Source organism: Lacerta agilis, chromosome 9 (genome assembly GCF_009819535.1).
Source record: "Lacerta agilis isolate rLacAgi1 chromosome 9, rLacAgi1.pri, whole genome shotgun sequence".
Taxonomy (NCBI): Eukaryota; Metazoa; Chordata; class Lepidosauria; order Squamata; family Lacertidae; genus Lacerta; species Lacerta agilis.
In genome coordinates, this window is record NC_046320.1 from 10,470,173 (window position 1) to 10,487,927 (window position 17,755).

Consider the following 17,755-nt stretch of genomic DNA (forward strand, 5'->3'; position numbering starts at 1 on the left):
ATGCCCGTGTGGCGGAATAAGGCCTGGTTCATCATGGGTTAACCTATCACTCCCATGTTAGGTAGGTGTTCCCTGGGAGGCGGAGCTAGGGGGCATTCTAAAAGGAGGGGGAACAACCTGGAAAGGCAGTTGGGGGTTTGGCAGTTGGGTGTGGAGGTTTAGAAAGAGAAACTGCAAGGTTAGGCTTTGGGGAATGGGAGGAAAGGTCATTACCATTGCTAACGGGAGGCAGGAAAGATTATAACTGAGCTGAATTATAGAAGAAGATTTGTACCAATAAGAACTCAAGACATCATGTTTTCAAGTTACCTTAATAAAGTTTAAAGTGTTTAAACGTTCGCTGACTGTGGCAGTGCGTCAGTGCCTCAAGAGGTGTGGCTGAGGGGAAAAGCACTAGGGGTTTCCTCTGATAGAGGGAACGGGTGGCTTATTTTCCTGGCATACAGAGGACTGGGCAGGGAAGCCAAAGGTGCCACGCAGTTGCCTAAAGTGAAGGCAAGCTGCAGTAGTTTGGGAACCCAGGGCGGGAGATCCCAAAGGTGGCAAGAGTTGTTTCGAACGTAAAGCACTGAGGTACCCCAGAGACACTCCCATATAACCACTGAAGGATTCATCCTAGTGGACAGTGAAACTTAGGGAGAGTCCCGGTTGGGGAAGTATCTACAGGGGAGGGATTGGGATCCCTCACATTTATTGGTGGCAGCGTCGCGATTCGAATACAAAGCCCACACGCCAAGTTTTGTGTGATTTTGATAAGATTTTCCAGTCAGGAAAATGGCACATTTGAGGAAAGCTAGAGAGGCAAAGGGAGATGAGAGAACAGAAGGATCTGAGGCAAGGGAAGATCCGAGTTCCGAACTGGAGTTAATGAAACTTAAATTAGAATTAGCCAAAGTTGAGGCAGAAAAGGAAAAGGCTAAGATAGCTGCTGAGGAGAGAATGCAGTCTGAAAGAATACAATTAGCCAAGGTTGAGGCAGAAAAGGAAAAGGCTAAGATAGCTGCTGAGGAGAGAATGCAGTCTGAAAAATTAAAAGTACAATTAGAACAGGAGAGATTCGCTATGGAGAAAGAATTGCAGTTGGGAAGACTGAGGCTGGAGGAGATACGGCTAAGAGCCAAATCAAAATGCCCTCTATTGGTCAAAGCACAAACTGCAGCTGCTGTTGCGAAGCCAGTAAAACTGTTACTTCAAACAGATACTAAAAACCTTCTGCAGACACCAGTCCAGGAGCCAATGTATAGTCAAACAGAGGCTTCTGCAAAAGTTATGCAGGTCTGGAGAGCTGAGGAAGAGGTTAATAAGGAATTTATGGAGACTGTCAGGGTAAATGGACAAGAGTTAGTGGGACTACAGGACTCTGAGTCGGAAGTTACTCTGATGAGACCTAGTTGTATTCCTAAGGAGCAATATCTCCCAAACCAATCTTACAGCATAAAAGGTATATGGGGACCGGAGTTTGAGGTGCAGGTAGCAGAAGTAAATATTCAGTATCAAGATTTCAATGGCAAGTGGACAGTGGGTATTTGGGATGATCTGGAGGTTCCTATCCTGATAGGCAACGACCTAGCCAACCGGAGACCTCAAATACATGCTATCACAAGAGCGAAACCAGAAGCCCTTGTGGGTTCAAATCCTGCCATTTATGCACCAAACACAGAGCCTGTGGGAGAGGAAGTACTGATTACGCTACCAAATGCACAGGAATCTAGCATCCAGGTTTTAGTGGAACAGAGGGAAGATGAATCTCTGAGAGACTTGTGGGATGAGGTGCAGGGTCCTGACTCTGAAGTGACTTTAGAGAATCCCTGCCTGTTTACTGCAATAGAAGGGAGACGTCATAAAACAGCCAAAAGGAGAAAAGGTGCAGCCAAGTGGAAAATGAAAATAGCCAAAAGGAGAAAAGGTGCAGCCAAGGGGAAAATGAAAATAGCCAAAAGGAGAAAAGGTGCAGCCAAATGGAAAATGAAAAAAAAAGTTGGTTTTGCCCCGGAACTACCGACTACAAGTTTTACAGTTGGCACTTGAGTCACCCATGGCTGCTTATCTAGGCATTAATAAAACCAGAGACAGAATAAAAGTGTGGTTTTATTGGCCCGGAATGGGAAAGTCCGCCTGGACCGAAAAGGAACCCGTTGAGAGTGCTGACATCTCAACCTATCTTCTGGAACTACAAAGTGATTTACAGGAGCTCAAGGAACTATCATCCTGTAATTTACAAAGAGCACAACTACGTCAGAAAAGATGGTACGACGCACACGCCAGAGATCGGAATTTCCAACCTGGTGACCAAGTCATGGTGTTGAGACCCAGACGACAGCGGAAGCTCGAGGTTTCCTGGGATGGACCCTTTAGAGTGATAGCAAATGTTATTCCAAATTAGAAATGTGTATAAGTGCCAAATTAGTTGTTATGGTGAAAATAAGATACAGGAAAAGGTAAATTATTTGTTAAGTTATGTTGCAACATAGATGTTGTGTACAAAAGGGAAATACTAAGTTGTTGGTTTTGATTAAGCTCCAATACATTGCTTCGGCATTGTTTAAAATGTATAACTATGCCTATGCAATGACTTTGGGGGTGGGACGAATGTGGCGGAATAAGGCCTGGTTCATCATGGGTTAACCTATCACTCCCATGTTAAGTAGGTGTTCCCTGGGAGGCGGAGCTACCTGACATTCTAAAAGGAGGGGGAACAACCTGGAAAGGCAGTTGGGGGGTTTGGCAGTTGGGTGTGGAGGTTTAGAAAGAGAAACTGCGAGGTTAGGCTTTGGGGAATGGGAGGAAAGGTCATTACCATTGCTAACGGGATGCTGGAAAGATTATAACTGAGCTGAATTATATAAGAAGATTTGTACCAGTATTAACTCAAGACATCCATGTTTTCAAGTTACCTTAATAAAGTTAAAAGTACTTAAACGTTCGCTGACTGTGGCAGTGCGTCAGTGCCTCAAGAGGTGTGGCTGAGGGGAAAAGCACTAGGGGTTTCCTGTGATAGAGGGAACGGGTGGCTTATTTTCCTGGCATACAGAGGACTGGGCAGGGAAGCCAAAGGTGCCACGCAGTTGCCAAAAAGGGAAGGCAAGCTGCAGTAGTTTGGGAACCCAGGGCGGGAGATCCCAAAGGTGGCAAGAGTTGTTTCGAACGTGAAGCACTGAGGTACCCCAGAGACAACTCCCATATAACCACTGAAGGATTCATCCTAGTGGTCAGTGAAACTTAGGGAGAGTCACGACCGGGGAAGAATCGAAAGGGGAGGGAGTGGGATCCCTCACAGCCCGCTCTTACCCGCGAGGCGCGGTACTGGAAATAGCTTGTGCGCATGCGCAAGCGTCATTTCCGGTGCACTTCCAGGTTTGCGGAGGCCTGTGCGCATGCGAACAAGCTATTTCCAGTGCCACGCCACGCCAGAAATGACACTTGCGCATGCGCACAAGCTATTTCCAGTGCCGCACCACGCCAGAAATGACACTTGCGCATGCGCGCAAGCTATTTCCAGTGCCGCACCACGCCAGAAATGACACTTGCGCATGCGCACAAGCTATTTCCAGTGCTGCACGCCAGAAATGACACTTGCGCATGCGCACAAGCTATTTCCAGTGCCGCGCCGCGCCAGAAATGACACTTGCGCATGCGCACAAGCTATTTCCAGTGCTGCGCCATGCTGGAAAAACCCCACCCTCCGGCCCACTGCGCAATTGGCACCGGAGGAACCGGCCCAAGGCCAGGTAAGTTTGGGGACCCCTGGGTTAGAGTGTCGGACTGGGACCTGGGAGACCAGGGTTCAAATCCCTACTTGGCCATGAAGTTTACCAGGCGTCACCCTCGGCCAGTTACTCACTCTCAGCCTAACCTACCTCACAGGGCTGTTGTGAGGATAAAATGGGAAGGAGGAAAACAGTGTAAGCCACCTTGAGCTCCTTAGAGGAGACGTTAGATACAAATGTGAGGAAGGAGGATGAGCGAAGGAGGCGGCATACACGCCCCAAACAGATGGGACCAGTGGAAGCTGCAACAAAATGTTGCTGCGTGGCGTGTCCATGAGGTGCCGTTCCATGCTGTCTCCTACCCAACCTAGCTAGCCAATCAGCACTCTTTTGCCCCTGAGCATGCTCAGTCCTCCTCATCAGGCTCATTTTGGGGGAGAAGGGTTTTCCCCTCTCCCTAAGAGTTGCCCCCGCCCCAAAGATATGTTGTGCTTCTGCAACTCCCAGGAATCCCCCCAATCCTGCAGACGTCTCCCTGTCATGGGCGGAAGTGGCTACGTAACAACCCACCTGGGAGAACTGAGATCACTCTTCTTGCTACCCATGACGCAGGTGTCCCCGCAGAGGAGAAATACTTGCAGGCCACCTGCGTTGTGTAGTGGAAATGCCCCTGGCAACCCTATGTGATCTCAGTGGGGAAGGTTCCTCCACAGGGATCTGCTGAGCGGAACACTAACGTCACCTGAGGCTCTTGCGGATCCTCCTGCCGCTGGGGAAACCTGCTGTGCTGTTATCACCTGCTCTGAGCCGCTCCCTCTGGGGCAAGGGTTGTGTTGGTTTTAATGTGGCAACTTCCTCCTCTCCCTTGGCCGTGACGCTTGTTTCCAAGTGGGGATGCCCTGAAAATCTCCAGGTTCTCCTCCCGCCTCCCATGAGCAGGTTTGTTGTGTTAATATCTCATAAGGCTGGTTATTACGCCCCACACAGGTGTAACTTCAAGGTGTCTCCAAAGGTAAAGGGACCCCTGACCATTAGGTCCAGTCGAGGACAACTCTGGGGTTGCGGCGCTCATGTCGCTTTATTGGCCTTCCAGGTCATGTGGCCAGCATGACTAAGCCGCTTCTGGCGAACCAGAGAGAGAAACAGAAAGGCCATTTACCTTCCTGCTGGAGGGGTACCTATTTATCTACTTGCACTCTGACGTGCTTTCGAACTGCTAGCTGGGCAGGAGCAGGGACCGAGCAACGGGAGCTCACCCCGTCGTGGGGATTCGAACCGCCGACCTTCTGATCGACAAGCCCTAGGCTCCGTGGTTTAACCCACAGCACCACCCGCATCAAGGTGTCTCTACACCAGTGCAAATGCTTGTGTAAAAGAGCACACACTGTTGATTTGCACAGCTGAGCTCTTGCATATGCAGACTGCAGAATTGCTGCAGGGTACCTGTGAACCACCGTACAGCTCAACTATTGGGGTACACAGAAGGGCACCGGAAGTACACTTGTTGGATCAGTGTAATGTGTGAATGCCCCTATGGAAAGGGCTCCAGTTTAGATTTAGATTTAGATTTAGATTTATTTATTGTCATTATCCGTATATACACAGTATACACAACAACGAAAATCAAACACCCAAAGACCGGATTTACCATACACATTTGCACATATCTCCAACACTCTCATCCTTATTAAAACATAATCTATTAAAACATAACATAATCCAGAGTATAACATAACCTATTAAAAGCATAGCATAACCTAAAAGCCTGTCTCATTCCTTACTACTCACTGCTTACTATTACTTACTACTGACCCTGAGATCATTATTAAGTGCAATCAAAGCTCTTGGATAGAAACTATTCAGAAGGCATGTGGTTTGAGTTTTCATTATCCTCCTGGCACCCGGTTCACAGACTCACAGAATTCTGGAGTCAGAAGGGACCCCAGTGGTCATCTAGCCCAACCCCCTGCTATGCAGGAATCACAGCTAAGAATTAAAGCCAGCTCCAGGTTTGAGGAGCGTTCTCAATGAAATGTCCTCCCAGGGGACCCCTTCAGAGCTCCTCCGGCCCAAATGTCAGGAAGCAGCAACACGCCAAATGAGTCTGGGCGGCCCGGAGCTGCAATTTTAACACCCTTCAATGCCCCTGGGGGTGGGGTCACTCTTGGACACCGGGAAAGGTTTCAGGGGCAGCTACCGGGCACTTTTGGAAAATTTAAGGGGGCAGCAGTTGGCCAAGAATACGGCATGCCAGTGTCGACCCTGACCCGCTCTTTACCAACTGGGCTGAACTCCCATCATCCCCAAGGAATACGGCCAGTGGTCAAAGGGGGGGGTGGCAGATGGGGTCTAGCCGCACCTAGAAGGCCACAAGACCCACATCCTGAATTTCAACTACAGAAGGCAGGTTAAATGCTCTGAAGCCTTGACAGCGCCATGCTATTGTTGAGTAGTCTTATTTAAGTCAAGTGTTGGAGTCCCTCAACCATCTCGTGGGTGTGCTGCCGGAAGACAAGGGAGAGGCTGAGCGGTCTAGGGAGCCCCTCCCGTTGGGGAGACTGGGGACCCCCCCCCCAAATTCCTTCAAGACCTGCCACACTCACTATTCATGACGGTGTCGCTGGTATAGAGCTCCGCAGATCCTCGGATCCGACGGAAACGCGGGATCCGCCCATTGTACTGGTGCTTTCTAATGGTAGAGTAGATGTCTTTGCCTGCGAGACAGGAAGAGAGACCGATGGTAAAGGGGAATGCAGGTGCCAAGTCAGAGCCACCTCAAAAAGAAATGAAAATATTAAGCCACAGCTTGAGATGCCGTGAACCGGAGCAGAAGACCTCGAGAACAGCTTGGAGACACCACCTTTCAAATTTGGAAAACTGCGCTTCCCACGATTTATTCAACAAGACGGATAGGAAAACAAACAAAAAACAAACAAGAGATGAGGACCCAGAGCTGCCAATTGCTTGAAATTCTCCAAGTTTGCTTGTGATCAAGGGTGAAATGGGATGCAATCCAGCAGATCTTGTTTAACCTTTGAAAAGCTGTGGGAAGTATACATGCCTGTGTATCCACACACACACAAAACACAAATTCATTCCTATGCAGCCCTAAACTGCCTGTAAATCACGTTTTTTATACATTTTCATTGTTTTTGAGAGCTCCTGAAAAAGCCACATGTGCCCCCTAATTGGCTGTAGCTGCCCATAATGTAAATTTAATTTGTGATTTATTTTATTGTCGTTATTATTATTATTGGAGAGGCCTGCCAGGCGGGGAGGCCGCTTCAAGACCCCTTGCCGTGCCATAGAGAATGTAGGGCCCGAACTCTGGGTTTGCACAGCACAGCAGCTTGGGAGGAAGAGAACGGAGCTCGAGCGGGAGGCCTGGCTGCGTGTCCCTGCTGGGACCAGAGATTCATTCAGCATTAATGCAGGAAAGCTTACCGTCAATGAGGACAAGAGCGTTTTGATCAGGGGCAAAAGGTGCCAGGCCCTGGGCACTGATAGCTCGCTCCACCTTCCCATCTACCTGCAGGAGGAGGGAAGAGAGAAGTTGAGCAGGTATCTCCAAGATGGGCTCTGCCCAACTTTCCAGGGTCTCACCAACACAGGGGGGAGTGAGAGAGACCCGATTTTCAAACTCCCCTTTTCTCACACCCATGACTTTGGTGGCAGCGGTGAAAGTGTCATCTGCATACCCTGGGGGTGGGCAAAGGGAGAATGGCCGGATCCTGCCCCCCCCAAGGGATGTGCAATCCAGAAGAACAGCACAAAGGGGAGCAAACATAGCAAGGGAAGAGGAAAGCAGAAGGAAGAAGATGTGATCATCGCCAACATCGCCCAGCTAAAGCAAAGGAGCCTTCCCACAGCCACATCTCCATCAGCCCCAGCCGAGCCAGTGGTCAGGGATCAGGACACAAGAAGAGGCTTGCTGGATCAGGCCCGGAGGGAAGGCTCAGGTAGGGTGACCAGCAGCGATGTCTCAGGATTAAAGAGCAGAGGGACCAGCCCCAAGTGGGCTTCGGTGTCCGGATCAAAGATGTCTGAGGAATGAAAGAGCAGCGGGGCAAGGACCAGCAGCCTCTGCGTACCAAATTCCAGCAGGTGGGGCTGCAGGCGTTGGTGCCACAGACCAGCAACTGGCCCTCGTATTTTTCCAGGAGTGTGAGATAGTTCTTGGCATTTTCCTGGAAGAGAAGTGGAGGCGGTTAAGGTGAAGAATCATAGAACTGTGCACAGTTGGAAGGGACCCCAAGGGTCATTTGGTCCACCCACCCCACCCCACCTCCCGCTATGATGAAGAGGACCAGAAAACAACCCCCACCCCACCCCACCCCCCACTCCCATCCTGGAAATCCCACCAACAAGGCTCTGTCTTCCAAAGGCCTGCCGAGCAAGACCTCCTAATTTTAAGGTAGAACCTCAGGCCCTTGAAATGTGGCTCTTGAAACTCTCCCCCAGGCCAGCCCCTCACAGGGCCTGCTTCACACTCTTCCTTGAGTGGTTTTGCCTGGCCAGACTCTGTCCTTGAACTCTCCTCTCTTTTTCTTTTTAGCCACTCGCTTGTCAGGATGGAGGTCAGAGAGTGCGGTGTGTGCAAACTAGCTTACTGCACAAGGGCAAAATCTGCACTCCGCCCACTTTTGCCTCTGGCCCCACCTGCCACTGGCATTTGGCCCCTGGAACGTCACCCAGAAGGGAATGTGGCCCTTGGGCTGAGAAAGACCTCTGTCTTGTGGCTGTCAAATCCACATTCAGTCCAAGCATCCGCAGATCCAGCAGAGGGACAGAAACTCTTTGCGAGGCTGAGGTGCCAACCCCCCAAATTATCAGGCCAAGGAGAAAAGAGGAAGGGGAACCTCCCATGACGTGGGAATGAAGAACGTCACAGCATCTGGCCCCTTCTGCATTCAAAGCACCTGCTCCATCACTGAGCTCTGGGCCCAATCCACCTGCTGAATCATTCAGCGCAGAAGGAGAAACACCTTTCTAGAGATGGCAGGAGATTAGCTGCGGCAATTCCTCCCCACATCTACAGGTGAAACTCGAAAAATTAGAATATCGTGGAAAGGTTCATTTCTTTCAGTAATTCAACTTAAAAGGTGAAACTAATATACGAGATAAACTCATGACATGCAAAGCGAGATGTGTCAAGCCTTTATTTGTTATTATTGTGTTGATTATGGCGTACAGCTGATGAGAACCCCAAATTAACAATTTCAACTTTGGGGTTTTCATCAGCTGTATGCCATAATCATCACAATTATAACAAACAAAGGCTTGACTTACTCACTTTGCATGTCATGAGTCTATCTCATATATTAAACTCCAGTAGCTAATGAAAACAATTGCTTACATAAATGGACTTTTCCACGATATTCTAATTTTTCGAGTTTCACCTGTATGTTTTATATGGCTGTAAACCTCTTTGATTTATTTCTACAATACTGGGGGGGGGGGGAATACTTTTATAAACAAACAAGCAAACTTACCTGTTTCCTGCAGTTGGACAGCGTCCTGTTTGTCTCAACAAGCACCTGAATGAAAGGGGGAGACAAGACGCACATGTCATTTTTAGGTCAGTTTGTCCAGGTGCCTAAAAGTTCACGGCCTCCCACAACAGAGAAACGGCAGGAGGAAACGCAGAGTGGCTTTTAGGTGGCACCTGTAACAGAGCCAGTTCCACAGATCGAACTGGCTGAGGGGGCACAAAAAGGCTTCCTCTTCTAATATTATCACCCAGAACCTGGCCCAGTAACAAATCGGCAACCTGTACAGATCTCTGCCATGATCACTGCAGATGGTGACAGCAGTCACGAAATTAGAAGACGCCTGCTTCTTGGGAGAAAAGCAATGACAAACCTAGACAGCATCTTAAAAAGCAAAGACATCACCTTGCCGACAAAGGTCCGTATAGTTAAAGCTATGGTTTTCCCAGTAGTGATATATGGAAGTGAGAGCTGGACCATCAAGAAGGCTGATCGCCGAAGAATTGATGCTTCTGAATTATGGTGCTGGAGGAGACTCTTGAGAGTCCCATGGACTGCAAGAAGATCAAACCTATCCATTCTTAAAGAAATCAGCCCTGAGTGCTCACTGGAAGGGCAGATCCTGAAGTTGAGGCTCCAGTACTTTGGCCACCTCATGAGAAGAGAAGACTCCCTAGAAAAGACCCTGATGTTGGGAAAAATGGAGGGCACAAGGAGAAGGAGACGACAGAGGACGAGATGGTTGGACAGTGTTCTTGAAGCGACTAGCATGAGTTTGGCCAAACTGCGGGAGGCAGTGAAGGATAGGTGTGCCTGGTGTGCTCTGGTCCATGGGGTCACAAAGAGTCGGACACGACTGAACGACTGAACAACAACAACAACAACAGATCTCTGAGCAGAGGAGCAATATGCTGACGGGGTCTCACACAGGCTGCAGCATTTTGCACTCACTACAGCTTCCGGATCAAATGTGAGGGAAGTCCAACACACACGGCATTGCCGTCATCCAGTTTAGAAAGACATGGCATTAGGAAGTAGTTTCTGAGGGTAAGAGACGTTCGACGGCAGAACGGACTTCCTCAGAAGGTGGCGGATTCTCCTTCACTGGAGATCTTTAAGAAGAGGACAGATGGCCCTCCTCCAAGGATTCTTCAGCTGTGATTCCTGCACTGCAGGGGGTTCGACTAGATTATTATTGTGTTCCCTTCCAACTCTAAAATTCTATGGCTGCTGCTGGGACTGGGGAATCTGGCTGGCCCCTTGGAGCTGGGTTCAAGGTCCAAGGCTGCTCCCCTGGATAGGGAGCCTGACAGACTAGGAGGGAGAACAGAACGGTGTATCCCCAAAGAGGGCCTGGCTGGCAGCCTGAACTCTGCACTGCCACAGTAGTCCCACTTGTCCTGGTGTTTACCATGAGAGCTGGGAAATTATGAGTGCTGGAAAGTTAACAGCTTCTCCGTCCCCTGAGGCAACACCAAAGCAATTAATTCGTCATTGAGACTTTGACATTTTTCCAGACCGGCTAGCTCCCTGAGGGAACCGATTCTTCCAAGTCTGCAAGAAGAATATTCGTTTGACAAGAAACTGACAGGAGAGACCCTTTCCCAAATTTAGGCAGATTTCCGAACGGCTGGATTATTCTGAATTAACATGGAAACTACAACCCCAAGATCCAAATCTATGCTTAGGTGGTGAAGGAGACTTCTCTGAATAAAATGTACTTGGCAACAGAGCAGAATTTGAAAAGTTGTTGCCATCTGTCTTCTCTGGAGGTGAAGTCAAAGCTGTTTTTCGGCCCGAGGGGTGGGTCAGCGAGGAGGGGGCGTCACGCTTGTCCCTGGCATGACACCCCCTCCTCGCTGGTCCACCCCCCCCGCTGGGAGGGGGGGAAAAGGGAAGCAGAGCAGGTGTGTTCAAGCGCCTGCTTCGCCTCCCCCTTTCCCCCTTCCAGCGGCTTTTTTTCTGTGCGAGGAGGGGGTGTCATGCCAGCGACAAGTGTGACGCCCCTTCCTCGCTAGCCCACCCTTCACGCCGAAAAAAAGCCGCTGGAAGGGGGAAAAGGCGGCATGCCCCCGTTCGGGGCCCACCCAGCGGGGTGGGGTGGGGGGGCGGCCAAAGTGTCACCCCCTCCCCTAGAACCCGGGGCAGACCGACTCCTGACCCCTTGCCCCGCCCCTGACTCCTTCGCTTTTTCTTCTCCCAAAGCTATCCCACAAGGCAGCAGAGGTTTAGGGTCAAAATTTATTTCTCCTAGATGGGCTACCTTCCCAGGTTGATGAGCCCCTCCCTCACTTCTACAGCACATGCAGAAACTGCCTCCTTGACCCAAAATTGGTCTCATCTGCTCAGTCGGCCAGAGTCTGTCCTCGCACGCAGGGCAGGTCCCTAACTCACTGAAGGTTGGAAACTCACTGGCTGCCCTCACCTGGTTTAGCATATTCTAATGTATTTTATTATTTGTTGGAAGCCGCCCAGAGTGGCCGGGGAGACCCAGCCAGATGGGTGGGGTACAAATACTATATTATTATTATTATTATTATTATTATTATTATTATTATTATTATTATTATTTCCTGGGAATGTGGCCGTTGTCGCCTGCTGACAGCTTCTAGGAACCACAGGGGAGAGCTGAGTCCAGGGTGGGGGCCAAAGGTGGACAATTACCCCCAGAAGGAGCACAATGTGTCCCCCACCAGAGGTACTACCCCTCCCCCTTAACACTCCATTTGAAAAGTAAGTACCATATATACTTGAGTATAAGCCTAGTTTTTCAGCACATTTTTTGTGCTGAAAAAGCTGCCCTCGGCTTATACTTGAGTGAGGCGAGCGGTGGGGGCGGTGAGAAAGAAGCCCTTTCTCTCCGCTCATGCTGCCACCCGCTCTCCCCAGTCAACCATTCCTTAAGAAGCGTACAAGAACAGCGGTTCTTTGCTCTCCCCAGGAAGCTTGTTCCATTCCTGAACTGCTCGCATAAATGCAAACTTGGCAAAGGAGGAAGAGGAAGGAGCAGCCCAAAGGGCTGCTTTCGGGCTGCTCATTCCTCCTCCTCCTCCACAGCAGCAAAGGTGAATCGGCTTATACTTGAGTCAATAAGCTTTCCCAGGTTTTTGTAGGAAAATTAGGTGCCTCGGTTTATATTTGGGTCGGCTTATACTCGGGTATATACGGTAACCTTTTTCTCAACTCTTAACAGCACCCCGGGCTGTATTTCCTGGAAAAACATTAACCATTTGGATGGCTGGTATTCGAGGTTTGGCAAATTTCCCTTCTTGAAAAGGTATCTCATAAACAAAAGGTATCTAACGGGCAGAGCTCAGATGACTGGTTCTTTTGATATATGACATGATTTTATTCCGTATACAAATACTGAGGCATGTGGTCTCTCAGTGCCACCAGTTTACGTGAATATCTGGAAAAATCGAAGCCTTTACAGAACCTTTATTGTCAATAATGATGGAACTCACTGGTGAAAGATGCTTCTATTTTTATACTTATTATTTGTAAAGTGAATCTTTGTAATAAATAATAATAATAATAATAATAATAATGACTATCTAAAAAATCGTGAAAAAATAGATATTTGAAGCAGAATCAGTGATTATAAGTGGCTTTAGTTATTTGATGTTAGGTTAAAATAGTAAACTAGAAGTAATGTTTAGAGAATGTTTATATTTTTTGTTTTTAATGCAGTGTGAAATATAAGATAAGTTAGTTATTATCATTAAGATTTATTATTTGAATTTGTATTGGGAATAATGTTGAATGAAAATAGTTACAAAGTTACTAAAGTAAATTAGTACTGAACGCTGAAGAGAGAACGGGGGAAGTCCCCACATAAGATTCAAAATTAGAATTAATCAATAAGCATGTATTAGTTTAGTGTTCGTGTCTTCGAGTGTTAGGTATGTATAAGTTTTCTTTCTTTTATGTTTATTTTCTTTTTCTCAATGTAAGTGTTGTATTTTTTATGGTGTTTGTATTTTGTATTTGTTGTTTATTGTGAAAATTAATAAAATATTTATAAAATAATAATAATAATAATAATAATAATAATAATAATAATAATAGTAATAAATTTTATTTATACCCCGCCCTCCCTGGCCAAGACCAGGCTCAGGGCAGCTAACATCAGGTATAAAAACAATTGATTAACATACAACTTAAAAACAGGATTAAATTAAAAGTTAAAATGCAGCCTCATTTCAGTGGAAGCCCAGATCAAAAACGTCAAATCTTCACCAAGGCCAACTATCCAGACTGGTCCTACGTGGGCCAGAAAAAAGCCAGGGAAGTCCCCAAACAGGGGTTCCACCCCAGAACGAAAAGGAAAGAGGTGGAGGGGATCAGGCTGATTCCAAGCCAAAGGCCAGGCAGAATAACTCTGTCTTACAGGCCCTGCGGAAAGAAATCAGATCCCGCAGGGCCCCTGGTCTCATGGCCGGAGCCAGTGTTGAAAAGGCCCTGGCCCTGGGACCTCTAGGGCAGTGGTGGCGAACCTATGGCAGGCGTGCCAGATTTGGCACGCAGAGCCCTCACTGCTGGCATGCGCACCATCGGCCCATCCGTGCTGCTGTTGTTGTTTTTTCCCCAGGCTTGCGTCCGCTGTTGAAACCTTGAACTTTTTTTTTTTTTTTGCTAGTCGCTGGAGATTGTGTTCGGCAATTGATCTGTTTTTCAATTTGCTGCGTCAGTAGTTGTTTCTGATTGGGCATAACAGCGTTCGTTTTTTTAACCCTTATTGTGCTGTGTGTGTGTTTTTTTGGCGCTTTGGCAGACGATGATGTCGGCGCTGCATGTTAATTCCAACGAAGGTATTATTTGTCATTTATTTCTGTTCTCTCCCCCCCCCCAAAAAAAGCTCAGCAGCTTTGGAGCGCCCCCCCAAAAAGCAAAGCAACTTTGGGGCGACCCCCCCCCCCCAAAAAAATCTCCAAAACTTTGGTCGGCAGCTCCCCAAAAAAAGCTCAACAAGTTTGGGCACTTTGTGATAAATAAGTGGGTTTTGGTTTACAGTTTGGGCACTCGGTCTCTAAAAGGTTCGCCACCACTGCTCTAGGGTGTTGCTATTTATGGACCTTTCAGGTCCTCCGCATAGCAGGAGAGCCGGTCCCGTAGGTACGAGGGTCCTAGGGATAAGAGTTAATACTTCCCTATCTCTTTGGAGCTGTGCTGCATCTTTGTACTTTTGTATGTTTTATGGCTTGAATTTTGGATCCTTTCTTTTCCCTTCCCTTTTGTCACATTTGCACATTTGGCGAATAGATAAATGAAATGTTAAAAACAAATTTGTGCTTAGATGGTGAAGCGTTTTCCTCCATCTCCCTACCGTAAAGCTGGTGGAGTTCTCAAAGTCGTAGTAGTGAAGCCTGCCGACTGTTCCCACGTAGACCGAGGGGGCCCCTTGTTCATGGTAGAGCACAACGTGGCCCTCCCTGGGATCAAACCGGAATCTCTTCTCACCTACAAAAATACAAAGAGGAAACGGGGAACATTCGACACACCGCGTTGCCAATTCCGGAGAGGCAGGTTCTGCAGACATTCCACAGGGGAATTGTGCAGCAGTGAGGCATACCAAACTGGTTTTCCCCACCCGTAAGAATATAAGAAGCTGAGAACAGAGGAAGCTGGCTCATCCTGAGTCAGACCATTAGCCATCTAGCTCACATTCGTGTGCAATGACTGCCAACAATGGCACTTCCGGGTTTCAGGCAGGGGTCTCCTCCAGCCAAGCCCCTTCCTGCGTTGAACTCCCATCAGCTCCCGTTGACACAGCCAGCAGTCAGGGATAATAATAATAATAATAATAATAATAATAATAATAATAATAATAATAATAATAATAATAATTTTTTATTTATACCCCGCCCTTCCCCGCCAAACCGGGCTCAGGGCGGCTAACACCAATAAAATCACAACAAAAACACAAAACAATTCATTAAAATACAGATTAAAATACAATTTAAAATTAAGTCTAAACTGCAGCCTCATTTTTAAGTAGCCCACCAATCACACCAAAAGAACGAAACATCAGGGTTAAACTGAAACCAACCCAAAGGGTTAGGTGGAACAGCTCCGTCTTGCAGGCCCTGCGGAAAGATGCCAAATCCCGCAGGGCCCTGGTCTCTTGTGCCAGACTGTTCCACCAAGTCAGGGCCAGTACTGAAAAGGCCCTGGCCCTAGTTGAAGCCAACTAGGTGACGGGTTGAATCCTCCCAACACTGGAAGACCACGGGTCTTTTACACCTTTGGCTGTAACCACTGGTCCTACACTCCCCAACCCACCCACCCCCAAGTGGCTATATTCCTTGGAAATAAAGCCGAGGGAGCAGGGGAATTCCAAGGGAGCTCACTTACTTATTTAACTTGCTCTTATTTATTTGAAGCACGGTAATAAGAGCTGTTTGACAGTGGAACAGACTCCCTTGGAAGGTGGGGGACTCCTCCTCCTCTGAGATTTTGAGAGAGAGAGAGAGAGAGAGAGAGAGAGAGAGAGAGAGAGAGAGAGAGAGAGGTCGAATGCCCATCTGCAGAGGATTCTTGTGCTGCAATTCCTGCTTTGCAGAGGGCTGGACTAGATGACCCTTGGAGGTTACTTCCAACTCTGAAGTTTTATGACTCTAGGACTCAAACACTCCCCTCACCTGTTACACTCCAAAATCACTGCCTAAAAAAAAAAGCCAAATGCAGGAGGAGACATGATTTTGAGAGGTTATTACATAGAAACATAGAATTGTGGAGTTGGAAGGGAACCCAAGCGTCATCTAGTCCAACCCCCTGCAATGCAAAAATCCTTCTATTTATTTTATTTAGGGGTATGTGCGCGCGTCTTTGCTTTGGCCTGCAGAGAAATTCAATACATTCAATTTTATCAGTCCGCAGACACAGTCAATACATTTGACTTTGATCTACAGCATCCATTTCTCGTGAATCCATTCAGAAGGGCATCCCCCCTGTGACAGCATCCACTTTGCAATTTACTGAGGTTGAAAAAAAGCACAAACATCTACAATTATTTTGGCAAGCGTTTTTTTTTTTTAATCCTAAATATACAGTTAGATACTTTGAGCCAAGAGCCAAATTGCAAAATTCAGAAAAGTGCCCCCACCCAAAAAAAGAGATGCCCTGCTCCATCTGATTGTCCAAGAAGAGAGAACCTAGTTGGTTCACTTAAAAAAACAACACATGGGATGGGTCGAAAATCCCAGCAACCCTATTAGGCTTGCACATCACATTTCTTTAGGTTCTTATTCTGCTGAGATATCAAATATTATTAAATATCAAATAGGGTATTGCCACAAAGAGGAGGTACGACTCTTAGCAAAACTTTCCTGGGTTGCCAGATGCTCTGCAGCTTCGGCAAAAACAATGCACAATTAAGACGGATCATTTTTCCTATAAGATACCAGGAAACAAAGGAAGGTCTGAATGCAGGGACTGTTGAGGACTATGCAACTACCTTCAATATACATCTATATCTGGACTTTAGAAGACATGTGTAAAAAACACAACAACCCACATTTCCTATGGCGAAGTTCATTTCCCTTCAAGCTACACAAATTTCAAGTGAAAGAACAAAGAAAAATATTAGCATTCACGCCTTCTTCTGAAAATTCATTTTGCAGTCGGCTACAAGCAGCACACCAGACAAGATGTTTTCAGTACCAAGATTATGTTGGACCTTCCCACCCTATCTCCAGTTAATGAAACAGGTCAGAAGGACCACACCCCACACAGCACAGTGATAAAAAGACATTTAACACTTGAACAAACATGAGGCTCCAACATAGCTGTATATTAAGTGCAAATACTGGTTCTTGGGTTTTATGTGAAAGACAGCACTCATTCTGTGCAACCACTCGGCCTATTTTAGGGTGACAAGGAATGTTTTGCACTGGGCTGTTTTGTAGGCACACACCCTGCTGGAACATCTGAGTTATCAGGCCACCCACATTCCCTGCTTGTCTCTCATTCAGCCTCACGGGGAGGAACCTTCTCAGTGGTGGCTCCCAGTTTGTGGAGTGGCCTCCCCCTAGCAAACTGCACCTGTCTCCTCCATTAACTTGTTTTAAGAAGAATCAAACAAACATTCCCATTTCCCCAGGCCTCTGGCGGTGGAAAAACCTGTTCCTGCCAAACCTTAAATTATTAGTTGTGAGGTGACTGGCTTAGGGTTTATTTAAAGAAGCTTTTAAACTTTTTTTTTTTAAAGAAGGCTATTTTTAAGCTATTTGTTAGAAGTTTCCATTGCATTCTGGTTTTGACATATTTGCCACCCTGCACTCCTTCAGGAGGAGAGGTGGAGCTATACACCTAGTATTTTATTACAGTGGTACCTCAGGTTACATACGCTTCAGGTTACATACGCTTCAGGTTACATACTCCGCTAACCCAGAAATAACGCTTCAGGATAAGAACAGAAATTGTGCTCTGGCGGCGCAGCGGCAGTGGGAGGCCCCATTAGCTAAAGTGGTGCTTCAGGTTAAGTACAGTTTCAGGTTGAGAACGGACCTCCGGAACGAATTAAGTTCTTAACCCGAGGTACCACTGTACTTAATTCGC

General features: G+C 47.4%; 1 protein-coding gene across 1 annotated transcript in view; it reads right to left on the bottom strand.

Annotated features, from left to right (window-relative positions):
- The window catches only part of SEMA7A (semaphorin 7A (John Milton Hagen blood group)), a gene marked incomplete at its 5' end in the record, with an annotated part of 56,035 nt that overhangs the window by 11,342 nt on the left and 26,938 nt on the right, over positions 1–17,755 (bottom strand). Inside the window, 5 exons of the mRNA XM_033160719.1 lie at positions 6,311–6,421; positions 7,152–7,236; positions 7,799–7,894; positions 9,200–9,280; positions 14,523–14,656. Coding sequence (XP_033016610.1) covers positions 6,311–6,421; positions 7,152–7,236; positions 7,799–7,894; positions 9,200–9,280; positions 14,523–14,656 — 507 coding nt within the window. The remainder of the gene's footprint in view (positions 1–6,310; positions 6,422–7,151; positions 7,237–7,798; positions 7,895–9,199; positions 9,281–14,522; positions 14,657–17,755) is intronic.